The 18655-nt window shown below is 38.9% G+C and overlaps 2 protein-coding genes across 2 annotated transcripts in view; one reads left to right on the top strand and one right to left on the bottom strand.

The window, feature by feature from the left end:
* Positions 1–60: 60 nt before the first annotated feature.
* On the top strand, positions 61–4021 carry ABITRAM (actin binding transcription modulator). The gene is made up of 6 exons (XM_054627843.2): positions 61–297; positions 375–426; positions 2601–2730; positions 3424–3500; positions 3572–3641; positions 3710–4021. Exons 1-6 carry the CDS (start codon positions 87–89, stop codon positions 3836–3838), a joined length of 669 nt encoding a protein of 222 aa, XP_054483818.2. The 5' UTR covers positions 61–86; the 3' UTR covers positions 3839–4021.
* The window catches only part of CTNNAL1 (catenin alpha like 1), a 58213-nt gene continuing 43418 nt past the window's right edge, over positions 3861–18655 (bottom strand). The window contains exons 10-19 of the mRNA XM_054627808.2: positions 18308–18400; positions 17859–18009; positions 11989–12026; positions 8761–8811; positions 8507–8661; positions 7679–7727; positions 6828–6884; positions 6589–6708; positions 5359–5442; positions 3861–5259 (exon numbers count right to left, since the gene is read on the bottom strand). Coding sequence (XP_054483783.2) covers positions 5098–5259; positions 5359–5442; positions 6589–6708; positions 6828–6884; positions 7679–7727; positions 8507–8661; positions 8761–8811; positions 11989–12026; positions 17859–18009; positions 18308–18400 — 960 coding nt within the window. The 3' untranslated portion in view covers positions 3861–5097. The remainder of the gene's footprint in view (positions 5260–5358; positions 5443–6588; positions 6709–6827; positions 6885–7678; positions 7728–8506; positions 8662–8760; positions 8812–11988; positions 12027–17858; positions 18010–18307; positions 18401–18655) is intronic.

The raw sequence follows: 18655 nt of genomic DNA, 5'->3' as shown, positions 1-18655 counted from the left end.
AAAACTCAAGGTTTGGCAAACTGGTGGGGCCGTGCCTCTAAGCAGCCCTTTGTTTTTATGTGTATATTTTTCGGCAGCAATTTTTAATGTGCCTGGCTACTCTGGATAATAAATGCGAAGGTTTCCTCAGGGTTTCCCGTGCCGGGGCGGGGAGAGGGCCGGGCTGCCGCTGCTGGGGCCGCCTCCCGCCGTCATCGCGCTGCGCCGGCGGGGCGGGTCGGGCCGGGCCGGGCATGGCTGAGGGGGCGGCGGGGCCGGGCGGCGCCGAGCGCTACTTCACCCGTTGGTACAAGCCAGGTACCGCCGGGGCCGGGCCGCGCCGGGCAGGGCCGGGGGGCGGCGGGGCCCTGACTCCTCTTTGTGCCTTCTTACAGACGTGAAGGGGCGGCCCTGCGAGGACTTCTGCGTGCTGCAGCACTCCAACAGGCGAGTGGCCGGCGGGGGTCCGGCGCCCGGGAGGCCTCGGGCTGCGTTGGGCCTGTCCCAGCTGCCGCAGGGCGAGCAGCAGCTGGGACAGGCAGGGTCGGCCTGGGACACAGCACGGGGCGAGGCTGCGCTGTCCAGGAAGGTGGGAGGAGGGGAAAGTGACAGGGGAATCGGCCTCCCCATCCTTAAATTGAGCCAGTGAGAAACAGAGGCTTGGCCTCTTCCCCCCTGACGGCCCCCCACAGCCCCTCGTGCTGTTCAAGCAGGGCCTGTGGTGCTGCCCTCGCTCCCTCTCCTGCCGAAAGGGCCCCATACACCGTCCCTAGGGGCGTTCATGGAAAGACTGGACGTGGCGCTCAGTGCCATGCTCTAGTTGACACGGTGGTGGTCGATCATAGGCTGGAGTCAATCTCAGAGGTCTTTTCTAACCTAATTGATTCTGTGATCATCAGTAGGAGAATAGCAACGTTCCAAAAGGCCTTTCTGTAATGACATTTTGAAGGAGTCTCTTTACCTTGATTTAGAAATCCTTCCATTTGAACAAACATTTAGCTTTTTCTAGATAAAACCTAATTACTTTTCCATGCACATGTACTAATGGATGGTGAAGGCAAGATAGGAAAGTGTCTTGCTTCTGCTTGGATGTAGCTGGATATCCAGTTATATGGAGTAAATCAACCAGTACCTGATGTGTAGTCTCCTTCCATACCTTACCTCCCCCTGCTGCAGCCTCTTAGGGCATCAGGAGCATTTCTGGGGTGTTCAGTCCCAGAGGGAAGAACAGAACCTGCTATCCACACAAAAACTGCCAGGGCCAGTGGCTCATGGGTTGAGGGAAGGTGAGGCAGCATTTGTGTTCCCGGTGAGTTGTCTGCTCTGGGAATTCAGAGTAAAAGGAAGGGTATGCTTGGCACAGGGCAGAACCATTGCCTAGCTGCAGCCTTTGGAATTGGAGCTTCTCTGTGGCTGTTTCCTGCAGTCCTTCCTCCATTCTTTCAAAAGGGAAACCAGAGTACCTTCAGATAACAGGTGTGACAGTAACAGCCAGGAAGGACACCCTTCCATTTGTACTGAATACTGAATATAAGGTTACTAGAGTTTAAATTCCACTGATTTGTTCAATTGTCCTTGAAAACTGTTCTGCTACTTTGAATTCTGAAATATCAGGACCCTTGGGCTCCACAGCAGCTTAGCCAGATGTTCTGTAAAGTATTTTACCATTATTATGTATGGGGCTGTGGCTCAGTGTGCTGTTTGTAGGCAGTGTGAAGTTGTCTCTTGATTTTTTGTTTTACAAGGTCTCAGCTCCATCAGGTGACAGCTCAAAGATAATTTGTCATCTTCCCCTTAGAAGGAGGCTGGGGTGAAGGGAGGTATCTTTGCTGCTAGGACATGCTGGATGCATTTACCAGGATCCAGCTCCCTCTTGTGGGAGCTGTGCAGCCAGAACTCCACAGGAGTGTGGGGAGATGGATACAGCATCCACAGGGAGAGATCTGGTTCTGTGCCCTGGTTTTCTCTGCAGTCACTCTTGTGTTGATTCTGGTGCTTGCTGTAGGTTTTGTACTCTCAAACAGAATAGCTTCCACTCCCTTCAGTTACTGGCAAGTTCACGCTTGTGCATTAAGTATGGTTCTAGGCCAGGCAGGCTTGGTTTCTTCAGCCAGGCTCATCTCAAACTGTGCAGTGTCATGGTAAGAAATAACTGTCCATTAGAAAAAATGAAATGCAAGCAGCAAGTTAACTAAGGCCCAGATCACTGAAGGATTCCTCAGCTGTTCACCGCATAGGGCCTTTAGCTGTTGAGAAACACTCCTTTGTGGTACATTTTGTGACAAAAGTACACCATGCTTTACTTGTTTATCTTAACCTGAGTGTCTCCTTCAGCTACTGGCTGAAATGAACCAGCCATGCTCTCATGGGGTACAACAGATAGAACAGCAGTGGTTTTCTTTCAGTAAGAAGTGTAGGGCTTTTGACAGTCCAGTCCGGTATCTCAAAATGAAGCATTTTCCATGGGAGTGGCTTTAGGTCAGAATGCCATTTTCATTCCGTTTGGTACAGCAGGTGTCAAACAAGATAGGCAGAGGAGGTTGTGGGATTTGCTTAGAGCACAAAGGAGTGGCTTCTTAAAACTACAGTGGAATAATTATAATCTTTTTTCTTTTTTGCAGAATCTGTGTCATCACCTTGGCAGAAGCCCACCCTCTTCTTCAAAGTGGGAAAACAATTAAAAACATTAATTACCAAATCAGTGCAAACTGTAGCAGACTTCAGAATAAGGTCTCTGGGAAGTCAAAAAGGGTATGGCTTTTTGATTTCCTTAGTTTTCATTTTAATCTCGCACACTGCCTGAGATCTTTCTGTCCTTTCTTGGAGAGAAATCCAGCAGGCTACTTCCGTATTTCATTTAAAAATCAGCCTCTCTGCACTTGAAGAATTTAGACTTCCTCAAGGGGAGCCTGTCTGGCTGTCCCAGCCAGGATCTTGCAGTGCTCCTACAGCACTGGTGGTTTCCAGTGTTGCTCAAACACACTCGCTTCTAGTAATTTTTTTGGTAGTGTACAGAGGGACATAAACATCCCTGAAATAATAAAAATTTATTTCCAAGAAGATGTGAAGGATTTGGAGACTAGATAGTAGATGGGCCAGTTCAGCATGGTGGGTTTTTGAAGGTGCAGTTTAACTTGCTTACACCAAAATCAACGGTGCTGTTCCTCTCCTCTCTCCCCTGACTTTAGTCTCATCAAAATACAAGTTTGTTAGTCTGCAAGAAACTTGATTATGACTAAATCTGTCGGCTTGTAACAAGCTTCTATTTGATTTGAGCACATAACTAAGTTGGCATCTTCCCTTCTGTAGCAAAGCACAGCTCTGGAACTTGGAATGACCCATAACTATCACACGTCCTTCCTTTTAGACATTGCTGATGGTAATACTTTTACAAGTCCTATGTAATTAAAAGCACAGATATGTTTGTTTGTTTTCCAAATGCAGGGAGCTCAGTTTTTAACAGAACTTGCCCCTCTGTGCAGGATATCTTCATCAGATGGAGAGGAATACACCATTTACAGGTAAGATTTTTCCCATTTTTTCCTTACCTTGCCATACCCCACACATCTACAGAATCTGAACACTTTTGCAGTTGCATACGAGGGCGGCTGATTGAAGTGAACGAGAACATCCTTAGCAATCCTGCTCTTCTGCAAGAAAAGGTAAGACACTTTCTTGTTCTTTATTTTTCAGCTTTTATTTCACTGCTAACTTCAGTCTCGCTTTTTAGCCATCAACTGAGGGGTACATTGCAGTGGTTCTACCCAAATTTGAAGAAAGCAAGAGTATAACTCAGGGACTTCTGACGCAGAAGGAGTACGAGGAAGTTTTGATGAAACGCCACAGTTCTGCTTCATGAAATCAACTCTACACTTCCCATCTGTGTTTGATACTAAATAAGTGACTTTTATTGTACACTGTGAGTTTTATAGTATGGAAAAGGCCCAGTGCCAGTTTTTAAAAGTGGAACTAAAATCTTTGATTCATAAAAGAATAAACCAGTTAAAATAGTTTGTATATTAAAATTTCTGTAAAAACTTGACATAAAGTTGGTTTTTTTTCTCTGAATTCTAGCACTACAGGTTTTTAAATGAGCTCAGAATGATATGTTGGAGATTATTTATGTTCCACAATCAGCTTTGCTTCTGCTTAATGCAAGCATAGTACATACAGAAAAATCATAGCATTTAGCTATCATGTAATTTAGCTAAACTAATACAATATGGAGTTTGACACAGGTGAATGGAAAACAAAAATGCAACAAAAGCCTGTGTACAAAGAGCAGATTAATTTGAAAATACATATTTCACACCAAGTTATATTTTCATGGTATCCTGAAGTCAAATAATGCCCTTTGTACAGAATTTTGTAATAATCACCATCTGTTTTCTTCAATTTTAAATGGCATAGATCAAGTCTGCATAATACTTTAGTGGTTCTACAGGCAACTCAAATTCTGCTCAGTTAGTTTTAATAAAAAAGAAAGCAACAACTGCCATCTACAAATAGGGTAAAAGAAAAAGGGTTTAAGTCAAAACTATTAATCACTTAGAAATACATTTTTTGTGGAGATAAATCTTGTAAAGATTAAAATTCAGAGGTGAATCTATTGAAAGAGGTTTGGTTTTTTTCCTAAGACTACTTCATTGCAGGTATAACTTGTAACTAAGGTAACATTTCAGTGCTTCAGGCCACAGCCTTTCAGACTATATTCCTGATTCTGCTTTATCAAATACACAGACCGAAATAGGCCAGAGATGAGTTTACAGACTTCAACAGTAGTGTTACATGTAGCATATGCAGCACAGGGGTCTTTATGTAAAATGTCTATTTAGCAGCATCTTTGGGTTGACACATCCATTAAGACATTCAGAAGCATTAATTACAAAATCGGTATCAACAGCGAGCATAGGAAAGGCATTCACATTATAAAAATACAGAACATTTAGACTAGCTTGTGTTTTAATGGCTAAGTAATGGGACATCTATTAGATGTGACAAAGGTCAACAGTTTTATATCAAATTAACCTGGCTTGACTTTCCACAAATGAAAGCAGTATTGAAACTTCAGCAAGTGTTATTTTCAAATGGGAATTCCTGCATTTCTCAGTGCTATGATTACTTGCTCTCTAAAAACGTCATGTTTGTTACATGATTTTCTAAAGACTTGATGCCAAATGTCTCCACTCTTCTTTCTGGAGTACGTGCATTTGTACCAGCTCGTATTCTGTCTTCTTTCCATGGTGGAGCAGGCTTAAGACAACCATTTCCCGCTTTATTCTGTGTATGTATATAAGAAAGATTTCTTAAAAACAACCAACCAACCCAAGCAAACAAACCTCAAAAGTTTTAAATAGTGCAGATTAAGCTAGTACTCACCTTTCTCAGTAATTTGCAGCAAAGTGGAAGAAGTTGACATAACAGAGTCATCACATTCCTTGTTTTCAGAATGCATGCATCAACCTAAACAAGACAATAAGTAGAGTAATACCTATTACTCTATACTTGTGTTAGGCAGTTGTTTTTGGCATGAGATGATCTGTTTTGAACTGGGTTAAGTAATACTTTTCCTGTTAAAATATCTCCTAATCAAATGGGTTTGCCTACTTTTTTTAAACTTCTCTGTATAGTACATGTAAAACAAGAGCATCCCTTCTGTTAAGCACAACTTGAGCAGACACATCCCAAGAGGATGAACTACTAATAATACTATATTAAACAGTAACAGAAGTCTCTTGGAAAGGAGCTCTTAAGATCTAAGCATGAATCATCACAATTCTTCATGGTTTTCCTTTTGCCAGCATGATTTAGAGAGCCAAGCATCATTTAAGCCTTAGTTTGATGTTACACTAAAAGTTATCTTAAATCTTAACATTCAGCACAGGTCACAAGTCTGAGCCCTCAGACATTAATTTGAGAACCTGTTACTGCTATGTACTGGTACATCACTGTATAAACACACTGGAGTTCCCATTTAATTTAGAGGGTATAAAACAAACCATGCAGTAGCCCCAAGGTGCTCGGTTTGGTTCTGAGTGGCTTCCATGCTTTAGCCAGTTTCACACCTGCAATAAAACTGAAACTTTTCCACAGCCATGTGCAAACAAACATCCAGCTGCATGGAAATGGTCTTGCTCAAATTGATTGCTGCTGGCTCAGGGATACTGATCCCCTCTGATCTTTGCAGATCTACTTCTTGTGTTAACAGTGATGAAACTTTCACTGTCTATGTAGTTATTTCTAGCAAATATGAATATCAGAAAAAAAACCTGCACAGTCCAGGGTAGATGCTGCCTACTGAGAATCAAAGGTGTTTCAGTAGTGGAGTTGGGGGTTTGGAATTTGTTACATTTATATTAAGCATCAGTAACAGTAATAACAGTAATTATTACAGTGGCAGAAATACATATTACCTTCATTAAAATTTTGATCCCTGAAGTCCATACTGAGGTACACCTAAGTTCCTGTTTATCTGAATGGCATTTTAGTGGATTACAGTACTACTGCAACCTAATTCCATATTTTAACTGGAGCATAAATTAGTAAATTATTTTATTTCAAAACAAGTTAAGTGTTACTTTGAGAAATATATATAGTTTTTTACTGTACCTTTGTAAATGTAGCACTTTTACCCTGAGCAGAAGCTTTAGCTGTTGCCTGGAGCTGCTTGCACATAGAGATAAGTTTTTCAGCCTCCAACAGAAGCAAAGGCTTGTCATCATCATGTACCTGGTATGTTGTCCAGGAAGACAAAATAACTCTGTGTTAAAGACTCCAGCATCAAGTTAAGGGAGAAGACAGCACAAGCAACTTCTAAGCAGTATCACTGATGTCATAAGATACATCACCTGATCAGAAAGAGCATGAAGAGCTGAAGCAAGCTTTGTGCCCTCTGTGGCAAAAATCTGAAAGGAGAAGAAAACGTGTAACAAAATGAATCATAACAGAAGGTAAGGTTTTTTCCCTCCTGGTTTAATAGTGTGCTTTTAAGTAAAAAGGTAGCAGGAAATACTTGTAATAATTGTATACATCTACAATTCACAAGTCAGCAGTTTGCAGTGACTTCTGAAATAACAACTACACAGCAAACTGCCATCCTCACAGATAAGCAGAGTTTGAAGGCTTTCCCCTTACATATAACAAAACCCCCAACTTCCAATTATTTTTTGCACGTGGCAGCTCACAAATGTTTTGTGATGACACCTGGCCTCTTTGTTTATTGTCCTTTCAAAGGTAACAAGTCTCCTGTTACACACAGGTATGCATTCTGGAAATAGCATTTCACATCCCTTCATTTGGGCCATTCTGTTTGCATTGTGCAAGTTTTTACATCTTCTTTCTTTCCCATGAAAATCCTGCTGCTCAGACTAGGATTTAGTATCTGTTAACAATACCAGGGACTGAGCTACGTGACACAACAGATACTACTGATGTGTTGAAGTCCACTGTATATGCCATAATGCCAGTTTGCTATCCCTCCTCCTAGCTGGAATCTATCAGTGTAATGATCCTGTCTGAAGCTATTACTGGAACACTGGAAGTTCACTTTCAGAATATATATCAGAGTTAGGCTGCTCAAAGTCTAGAACTGCCAGTCAATTCATGGTACATTGTACTTATGTGTAAGGAATCAGACACTGAAGTTCCTGTTTGGCTTCACTCAGAGTGTCTACGTCCTATTTTGTTAAAAATACATTACCTCTGCCTGATGAAATAAATCTTGAGTAGTTTTCAGAAGTCCTTCTCCTCTGTGAGAAATAACAAAAGCAGAAGATATGCCATTTACAGACTGCAGATTATATTGCTTGCTACTTACAAAAATTATAGTCTCACCACTGAACATTTTACAGTTCACACCAGTGAACTGTAAATATCAGTCTTTTAGAAGATACTAGACACAACTACCTACAAGAACTGACTTAAATATATTATACAAACACCTCAGCAGCTACAGCACTGTTGGGGAATTAACAATGGCTCAGTTCTCATAAGCTGAACAAGACTAGAAATCCACATCTCTGGCATAATGAGTATTATTGGACTAGCAGGTAACAAAAAAGAAATCTCAACTCTGGTAAAAAAACCCCAAGCAAACCTAAATTCTTCAAGTAAGAAAGCTGACATTGCACAGGCAAGTTTCAGATAAACACTTTTCAGTACAAGGATCAGTAATTCTCATCTACAATACTATCTCATCTACAGGTATATACTTGTGCTTTAATTCCCTTAATTTTCAAAGTATTTATGAACATGATTCTTAAAATGTTTTCCGTACCCAAGAGACATTTAAATAGATGCCCTCCAATGAAACAGATGTGAAGCCCTTTAAAAATAAAGTCGGGTTTAAAATTAGGGTTTTTTTAAACAGTTCAGAAATTTACAGAAGTTTATAAAGCCTACAGACGGAATCAAGTTCCTTTCTAAAACAGTCCCAATTATTATGCTCTGAAAATGAAAATTTGTTCTTTCTTACAAACACTGTTAATGCTCTTTTCCCACCAAAATTTGCCATGTGTACTCTAATTACCTGGTAAATAAATACATGGAGTAGGCCATACTTGACATGCCTTGTCCATGCTGCACAATCTCATTCTCCTGATCCTCCCATTTCTCTGTCTCAGAATCCACATCAGATGTTAGCAGATGCAATTCTAATCCAAGCTTTGCAATTTTCGCCTGTTCCTATAAATGGTAAGCATATTTATGGCACTTAAAAACACATTGTTCAGACAAGATAAAAATATGAAAGGAGTTTTTTTTACTAAAATGATGCCATCTTACCTCAGAATCTAGTTTGACCGGCTTTAATGCTTTCAGATTTGCATTATGCTTCTGTTTCAAACAAAAAATAGTATTTTTAAATAAAAGGAACTGGTAATAATTTTACTTGCAAATCTTAAAGAGATAGCTCTATATTCAGAGAAAGACTTTGCAGGAGAGTTCAAGAGGTTCAAACAAACTTCTCAGCAGAAACGGAGTACCTGTTCTAATCTGTCTGTCCTGAAATGGCAGGTGCAGATGCCCTGAAATTGCAAGGAAAATACTTCCTCCACAGTTCTCAGGCTCCACTTCCTAAAGCAGTACAGTCTCTTCCCTTTACCCTGTAATTCCTCAATAATACTCAGGACTAAACAGTCTCAAGCAAGTACTCCTGCACTGATTTTTCTACCACTGATGGTACTGATATAACAGGGATGCTGATTTGGCTAATAGCAAGCTGACCTAGGCTACCACCCATACAAATGCTGCTGTGAGGAGGGAGCCCATTATTCTGTGCCACTCTGGAGAAGCAGCTGTAAGCAAATACTGACACTGATCTTTTCAGGGGTTTCCTTCTTTTTTTTGTAAGTCATGAACTATCCAAAATATAAGTCTGGCTGCAAGCCAAATATTAGCTCATAATTAGTGGTACTGATGTGAGTAGACTACCTGGTACGGCAGTGCTTGCCAACTGCATGACACACTTAGGCAGTAATTCATAATTTATTTTGTAATTATTTGCTGTTCTTGGCTTTAATTTCATGTGCTGGTGCTGTCTCTGTGCAAAGACAGCAAAACCACCAGACGTGGGAGGCACAGTCCACATTCAGAAACCACTGGACTGCAGAGAAGTAGCTGGTGTCATAACTTGGAGAGATGTGAGGCACAGGAGGAGGCTGGATAATCTCAGTGCTCAGCTGAGAGCCTTGTCTGAGATTCTGAAAAACTCTGACAAAAACCTGCTGCTATTCATTCGTGGGAGTACTTGGGAAATTAGGTTCAGTAATGCGTGCAGGAAAAATAAACCAAACAACAAACAAAGAAACAATACTGTTCATTGTGAACAGCATCAGAAATGAGACTCTAGTCCCATTTCCATTTCCCACTTCAAGAATCTGAGCAAAAGTACTCATACTGAAGTTCCTAGTGCAATTTAGTGCACAGTTTAACTTTCTGCCATTTCTCTTTTCCATCCAAAAATGTTTAAATATTCTGAATCTTATGAATGTCTACCCAGATTAGACACTGCAATTCTGCCTATGTATTAGAAATGCTGATCTCATATCGAAACATTTAGCACAAAGGACTGTACTCCAAATTGTGATTTGACTATACTGCATGTTAGAAATGCAATTTCAGAAATACTGTTTTCAAGGCAGTGTCTTAAAAGAAGAAAGGAAGACAAAACCTAACTAGATTTGTTTGTAAACACGAATTTTGGTCTAGAAGGTATGGCAAATACTTAAGCTGCAGAGTCAAGGAAGGGTATTCAAAAAAACCAGCACTGGTTACAGCAAATAAGTTTTTCAATTCACAAATAACTAAAGGAAGCTCAGAATGTTTTTGCAGTTTTCTCCACTCTAGTGTTCCCTTGCATTATTTTAATAGTACTATTATTAAAAGTCAGATCAGTAGATACGTTATTCTGCTTTTAAAACATGATTCAACACTTTAAACTATAGAGAAAAAATATGCATTAATACACTCATGAATCATCACTGCTGCTCTGGTCCTCATCTACAGCATGGTCTAGGGTGCCACTCATTACCAGCAAACAGCAGAGTGGCAATTAAACAGATGTAACAAAATATGTGATCTAATTAGATTGGCAGGAACAGTGTGGCCTCTGTGCAGGGACAGCGTGGGCGTCAGCGAGGCACAGCAGATCTGTGGTGGCAGTGGAGGGAGGAGAGGCTCTGCTGAGAGGAACAACACTGGGAAGAGAGGCAATTCCAAAGCTCAGAGCATCAGCTAAGCAAAGAAATCGCTCTGTGAAGAAACTCTGGTGTCCTGTGGATGCCATCTACATTTCCTGTCTACTTTCAAACTGTGCATTTGTTAACTCCCCACAATGTTAAGTATCTCGCAAAACTCAAAAAGAAGGCAGGAACCTTTCAAACAATACAAAGCAGAACTGTTTAAATGCTGACCACAAAAATTTTATTGAATATTTTTAAAAACATTTGAATCAGTGGGACTCTGACTTCAAACATTTCATCTCTAAATTATGATGTCCAGAAGCTATGTCCTAATCAAACTGGTCAGGGACAGAAACCCTTTCCAAAGTTTGAGTATTTAGCTCCATAACTATGAAATTCACCCATGATCATGCATCCTAACATACTCTATTTAAATCTGCAGATTGGCTTTATAAAACTTTTTTATAAATATTTGATTTATAAAGATTTTATCTTTTCATTAAGAGTCAGAAGTTGTGTTTGAAGCTGTAGAATTGCACAACAGAAGGCATGGAGACAGAGGACCATTTCAAACCCAAATTTCTCTACAGGTTAAGGAAAAAAAGCAGGGAGAGAAAGAAACAAGCTAGAGCTTACTGTACCTTTTGAGACTATTCTTTCCCTTTTTCCTACTCATGGAAAGATTCAGTTCACAGAAAGTGAATCAAATGACTGATTACATGACACTATCAAGATTTAGGAGGCTTCCTAACACACAGATGCTCTCAGAAACAGTGTAATATCAATTATAATCAGCTAAAGACATTAAATTACCTCATACCTAAAAACTTTTTTCTCTACATTAAACATACTTAAGATCAAGGAAGGAAAAGAACCCATTATTTAAAAAGGCTACAACAGGCTCGAACATGAACCCTTGTTACAAATAGGTTAACTCAGGCTACAATGTTAAGTCTGATTTAGTATGATTTATTTTTGTTTTAATTTTCAGTATATTGCAGCATATTCCTACTGTTTTAATAGCAACAATGTACTTTTTAATTATATAGCATGAAAGTAGATTATGTGGTAAAAACATTATTGAACAGGAATTAAAGTTTATGTATAATCAAAGTGACTAAAGCACACAACATAACTAGTTACATTTGTCTTCAGTCTGCTTATTATTCACTTAATAAATTGACAAACTTTGATATTTTAGTGTCAGCCATCCAGTCAGGATGCATTTTACCAAGATATTGTTATGTCCCCATGGGGATGTGACAAGGAAAGAAATCAAACAGAGAACAGCAGATACAAAGTAACCACAACAAACCCAAAAGCAACTTACCCCTGGTCTGGGCAGTGATAGGTAGACACGCTTCTCTCCTATGAAGAACACACAGGTTTATACCAAAATTTATATATAGATTTTAATCAGTGGGATCAAATGCCTTACTTCATCCTTCCTAAAACTGCAGTACTATAAAAGCAAATTACTTACCTGTAATTCCTCCTCTCTGAATACTGCAGAAGATCCTCTGTCTCATGCTTTCAGAGACAGACCAAGAGCTCCGTACTGCTCAGATTTTAACAACTGGCAATTAAGAAAGCTTCTCTGAACATTTCCCTCAGTAATATTTCTAGTCTACTGCATGTATTTCACTAGGAAAGTAAAGCAACTCTCTCCCATGACTCACTAGCTACATGCACTCACTTTGTTGCAAAATACAGAACATAAATTTGTAGCTCCATGTATGGCTTTTCTTGGCATGGGATGAATGGTCTGAAATTTGGAGTAGACAGTGCCACTAGTGAGAAATACACAGGCAGGTTTTCCTAAGTAATGCAAATAAAACTCTCATGTTGTACTGTACTACACGTATCCCATGTGTGCTGTATTTTATGAAGAAGGAAGTTCTACAGAATTTTACAAACTTATTGAATTGTTTCTTGTATTGCCAGGAGCCTACAATATTCCAAATCTGAGCAAAATAAATTAAGAAAAAAAAATCCTTTTTGGGTGTTACCTAAAAGTTGGTAAGACTTTATTTTCAAGAAGAAACACTGCCTGGGCTAACAGCCCAAGATTAGAGTTTCAATTACCAGAAGATATAATAGTCTACGAAGTCTTGCATTTATTACAATAGATTCAGTTGCTACAATTGCTAATTCCTCCTCTTGTATCAGCTCCTAGAGAAATTCCATTCTGAGTCCTCAGAAGACAGTTCTTTTGTGCATTCAGGATTTTTTGAAAGCATGCCCTTTATCTCCTGACACAACAGGAAGATCAAAATCTCTGTATCTAGGCAACTGACTCCTACAATTTTAGGACGCCAACAAGTGTCCTTCAACCCTCTTAAAAAATAGGAAAAATTCGTTCCTAAGATCACTTTTCCTTCCCCCATGCAGTCTTGCAAAAGATGAATGAGCTAACAGGGCACAAGCTGCGTAACCTTTTTTTTTTTCAGAATGCAGTGTTATTCGGATATTAATTGCCCAAACATGTATCCAAGCAAATTTGTCCTCTAAAGACCAATACAAATTACGAGAAGTCATTTACAACATCCTATACATCAAAACATCAGCTAAAGGGCATGTAAGACATACCAAGAACAAAAGTGAACTTACAATTTTAAATGCTGCAGCATAAAAGATCTCCTTGGAGCTATGTAAAAACATGTTGTGTCTTGTTAAAAAGTTCAAACACAGAAAGCTTTGACATAACAAATGGAATAAAAATGCTCACTGCCATGACACAGTACTTGAACACACAAGGCAGGCATAGACATAACCAAATGGAAAGTGGTGGCAAACAGAAGAAAATAAAAATTGCCTTGCTCTTCTATTAATTCTCATTATTTACCTTAGCAGGGTTTCGTTGCTCACCATATTGAAAAAGAAGAAAGATCTAACTACTTATTTCTCGGAACATTTTAAAAAACCCTAAGGATCATAAAATATGCACACAAAAAGACACACTTCATTGGACCCACAGATACCAAGACCTTTCAAAGGAGCAGATCAACTCAGGTCAGAGATAATTTACTTAATCAGAAAATACTTAATTCCATCAGTGTAGTCACAGAACTTTTATTTGATTCCATTAGCAGAATATACATACGTAATTTTTCAGGTATTTAATTTCTTTAGTTTGTGTGTCAGATCTTTGCTATTATATCAAGAGGCTTTTTTCACCACATGATGGTCATCTTTTTATTTTACTCTGCCTTTGTTTTTACTAATGTGTTTTCTTAAACATGCTTTTCCTTTTTTAATTTTTTTTTCACTTAAAATTAATTTTCATTATTTCATTCTCTGTCTTCCAATTTTCTGCTTTCTACTAGTTCCAGTCCTGGTTTTCCCTCCATAATACCCCTTTTTCAACTTTCAATTCCCACTTTTGATGTCACTTCTTCTCTGAGAGTATGGCAGCATGCCTGCTTCACTCTTCTTGCTGGAATTTGAGCTTCCTAATTCTGATTTGTATCACCTATTCATCACCTACAGCCCTTCAGAAATCTCATGGTCATTCAACTCCTCTCAAATCAAGTGGGCAAAACCAAAGAGGAGAGCAGAGAAGTATATTCAGAATCATACTTCAGTATCTTCAGAAACTGTTCTCTCACTTCTTACTCCAGTTACAAGGCAGCAAACCAGAGGATCATTTATTTACATTCTTCTCCACCATGTTCAAACCAAAACATTAGAAAAAAGAGCTTGGCTGACATCCAGCAGCTTGGATTGATGAAAGGTACTTCTGTCATGTGGTTCATCTCAAAGTGCAAGAGCCTCAGAGTTAAGCACCAAATGGAAATGAACCAAACAATCCCTCTGTGGGCAGAATCAAACTTCCCATGCCTGGCAGGGGAGAAGGAGCTCTTGACCCTCTCAAGGAGCCTGTCACCCTCCTCATTCCAGCCTGGACACACCAACACTGTGGAGAACAGGCCTCCTCACCACTGGATTAAAAAGTGGTTTAGGACTGAGCAAAGAAGGACAACTCTACCTAGCTGTACAGTTCTGCACAGCACAGGAATATTTCCCAAATACAAATGAGGGTTACTGGGCTGTGCTGTGCTCACCAAGCTCCCCCACCCCGTCGTGCCTGTGAATCCTGCTACCCTGGAGAAGCCCTTTTCAATTTGGGCATGTTCTGGTATAATTTCATTAAAATTGAGTAAAATATGCTTCACTTTCAAGTTAAATCCAGCTCCTCCCATGTGCATTTGGAGCCTCAGCAAGAGAAATACCTCATTTTATGTTATGAAAAAAAAACCCCACTGGATAAAGAAGCTATGCAATTGCTCGTGAAAATAAAGAAATGAGTATAAACAATGTGAATCTAGTGTAATCCAAAAAATGCTTCTTTTATTTGATGTGTCCAGCACATTTAGTCACCATTCATTTTTTGCATCTTAAGCTGTATTCTGAACTCTCTAACAAAGCCAAACATTTAAATTGGTAGTACAAAAATACAAGATTTTAAACTGAGAAGAAAAAAAAATATACCTCTTACTGTAATTCTATCTCTTCTTACATACAGTCACAATTTTACTATTAATAAAGCACTTGATACATTTTAGTCTGTAAAATAAAGACACTTTTACCAACCTCAACATTAAGACAAGTATAATGAATTACAAGAAGAATAAAGCCTTATCAAATATTTTGGCACTCCATTGTGTTTGGAGGCAAAAGTTTTGTGAATGCCGCTCCTATAACCTCTTAGCAAGTACATATGTTCGTTTCATTTATTTACTGGATCACCAGGTGTGTTTTCTTGGAGAAGAAAAAGGTTGGAAGTGGCAAAGTAACTTCAGGGGGTATTTTCTGGTAGAAAAAAGTTGGGGGTGTTTAGGTGAGATTTTTCCCCTCCCTTTTTTTTAATGACAAGAGTCACTCTGAGGTCCAACAAGAGAAAACAAACAAACAAACAAAACCAGATTAGCCCACAATAGAGGAGAAAACTTTGTAGAAGACGGGTGGATATAAGACACCAAATTACTTCTAAGGACATAATTGGTGGTAACTATGAAAAACTCCAGATTCAGAGGAAAGTCTGGGCCATGTGACAAGGAAAATGGAGATTACTCAACAGTGTTTTGGCAATACAAGATCTAACACACCCAAGGCCACAGAGAGAACACAGGCAATGCTCAGTATCTTACCAGTGGTGGTATCAGAACACTTTATGCTGAAAGAAAGACTGAGGAAATGAGAGCCACTAACAAGAACACACTTGTGTGGTTATGCCAAACAAGAGAAGTCTTCACTGCATCACTCATGATGGCCTCCAACCTGCTCAGCAACACCTACCTATTCTCCTTTCCCTCCTTCAAGCAAGGACACTGGGCTGCCCTTGTGAAATGATGCTTTAAAGAAAGTGGAAAATACCACTTATGGAAAATGTGTTATCTTCCATCAGCAGCCCCAGGAGAAAGCTATTAACTACAGAGGAGGCTGGGCATCTGACATCAAGAACAATTTGTTTGGAGAGCCAAGGATATGCTTTGCTGTGGCTGCATGATTCTCTTCCTATTATTTTTAAATACAATAATATCTATCTATATATATGTACGCACACACACACAGGTAGATATAAATATATAAAAAGGTTATCATTCAACCTTGCTAGACCATTGTATGAATATGAAAAAAATCAGATACTGCATGATCAGTAGATTCCAAATTCCTAAAGATTCAAAATTTATTCTAACATATTTACAATAGCATAATAGCATAATTTGAGTTTCATGTTATAAAATATTCTCTTTAAGGAAAGCGACTTTGACCCTGGCTCTCAAAACAAACAAACAAAAAATCTGCTGAAAGTTGAAAGGCCCATAAACAGGCTCTCTGCACATATTTATGTGGTATTTCAGAACAAGGTGGAAGAACAGCTGGGATAACAATCACATTTTTCTCAGAAGTCTCAAACTGCCAATAACCTGAAGTACACACAATTATTGTAAACCCACTCAGAATTTCAACATATGTTTTCTTTTTACAAGTCTTTTACGAGGCTCAGGCACACACTCATTCACCAACCAGCAGCAACAATTTAAGATATTACACCCCATGACTGGTTGCTACTGTGCTCAAAATGCTGGCAGTAAAGAACTGCTCACACAAATAATCAAGAACAGAAATTTAAACTACAAAATCAAGTCTGAAAATGAAAAGAGATCTCAATAGCAAGATGAAGTATTGTATCATTGATAAAGTGTCATCTAACCTGAATAAGGATTTACATTTTCTGTATCTTAGATACAAAAAATTAAGTGCCCATATTTAGCTAAATCTAAGCTTTCGAACCTGAGCAATTTTCTTTAAAATACAAGACATTCAGTATTATTATACATTACATTCTCTCTGTATGCAATTATACCCTAAAGACTGAAACAAAGACATAGCTATAAGAAGTGCGACAGGCTACACTAAAGAAATAATCTGAAAGAAAATTATGTGGTATAAAAACGAAAACCAAAATGCCTTCCATTTTAAAGGTAAATTACCCTATGCTAAAAGTAGACATAGAATTTTTTTTCCTTAAGATTCCAAGCTTTTCTTCTACATGTTGTACAAATACCAATAAACTTACCAACCAGAGAAAATATCCCAAGATTGTGCAGAGTCGTCAGAAATTCCATCCAGGAGAAAGGACAGCAGTTTAAAAATCAAATAACTACATTCACTACATTATGAAGTGAATACAAGGCAAGCTGACAGTATAGAACATATATGTATATATGTATTTTCTACAAATACAGGACATTAATTAAACATGTCACAATTCAAGTTGTATGTTGACTGTCATGAATTGATGATATGTGCAAGACAAAATAAGGGGTGGGTGAAAGCCCTACCACCCCTTGTATTTGGACACTGCTGGCAAAGAACTGAGTCAAACAATTTTGTGTCCTTTGAACAGTTCCATTCGATTTTGCTGGAACTAATCTCAGTGCAGAAAATTAAACATAGCAAATCTTACGTAAATCAGGCCTTTATAGATTTGGTTGCTTTTATTTGAAAAAATCCAATCAGCAGCCTGATTTAACATCTATACAAACCCAACATATCTGTGTATTGCTACCTAGATCTCACAGGATGTGGAACTGTTTACTGCACTCCACTCTTAAGAAAACAGAACTTCCTAAATCACACTTAAAATTCTTAGATTTGAAGTTATATTTTTCTATTTCTACACAGCCTTCTTACCTCTTTTTCCTTCAAACACATCGTTGATTTCTCTTAACAACAGAGACATGTCACTCAGTTGAGACTCCCAGGCCTCGCAGAACACCTCAAGATTTTCTTTTGCAATCTTGCTAGATGGATGTAATGCCAGGGTTTCTGCAGCAGAAATTATCTGGACAAAGAACAAAGCATTTGCTGCTGTAAGTCCCAGTACATAGTGTTCCACATGAATTCACAAATGCCTCCCCAGGCAAAACACAGAATTAAACTGCTACTATTATCACAGTGTATTCATCTGACAATTGCAGGCTTGATGAGCGCTCTTTTAGCTCTCACCCAGCACTAGAGCAAAATTCCTTCTTAGAAATGAATGCTTTCAACAGGTAAAATTAGGTCTCCTGAAAAATCCACACAAGTAATTTTTATTGATTTATGTGTAGCAGAAGAGGCCAGTTAAAAGCTGAACATACCTGTGGGCCAGTGACCTGAAAGGTATCCTCTGCATGTATGCAAGTTATCTCAAGGGGCTCAGTTCCAGAAACATGCCTCAGTAAGCGACACATCTGAATTATTTCAAAAAAATTAAAAGAATTGTAAAAAATGTACATCTATTAGTAGTGAGAAAAGGTGTACATACAAAAATAAGGTGTACAAACAAACATGAAGTTATTGATTGTCCTTTCAAATATTTACTGGGGACTGCACTCCCTGGGCGCTACTCAGGGAGAATTAATAATAAAAATGGGGCTAAATCCTGACTTGAAAGGTGTGGAAAACCATTAACAGAAAAGAAAGTCTTAATAACTGAAGTAAAACAA

Source organism: Agelaius phoeniceus, chromosome 1, assembly GCF_051311805.1.
Source record: "Agelaius phoeniceus isolate bAgePho1 chromosome 1, bAgePho1.hap1, whole genome shotgun sequence".
Taxonomy (NCBI): domain Eukaryota; kingdom Metazoa; phylum Chordata; class Aves; order Passeriformes; family Icteridae; genus Agelaius; species Agelaius phoeniceus.
This window is presented reverse-complemented; position numbering and strand designations above follow the sequence as displayed.

What these genes read in the sequence shown, in the direction of transcription:
- ABITRAM (XM_054627843.2), top strand. Translation starts at nt 87, where the DNA reads ATGTGCCTGGCTACTCTGGATAATAAATGCGAAGGTTTCCTCAGGGTT. An exon ending in CACCCGTTGGTACAAGCCAG is followed by an intron (nt 298 to 374) that starts GTACCGCCGGGG and finishes GCCTTCTTACAG; the next exon opens with ACGTGAAGGGGCGGCCCTGC. An exon ending in CTGCTCTTCTGCAAGAAAAG is followed by an intron (nt 3,642 to 3,709) that starts GTAAGACACTTT and finishes CTCGCTTTTTAG; the next exon opens with CCATCAACTGAGGGGTACAT.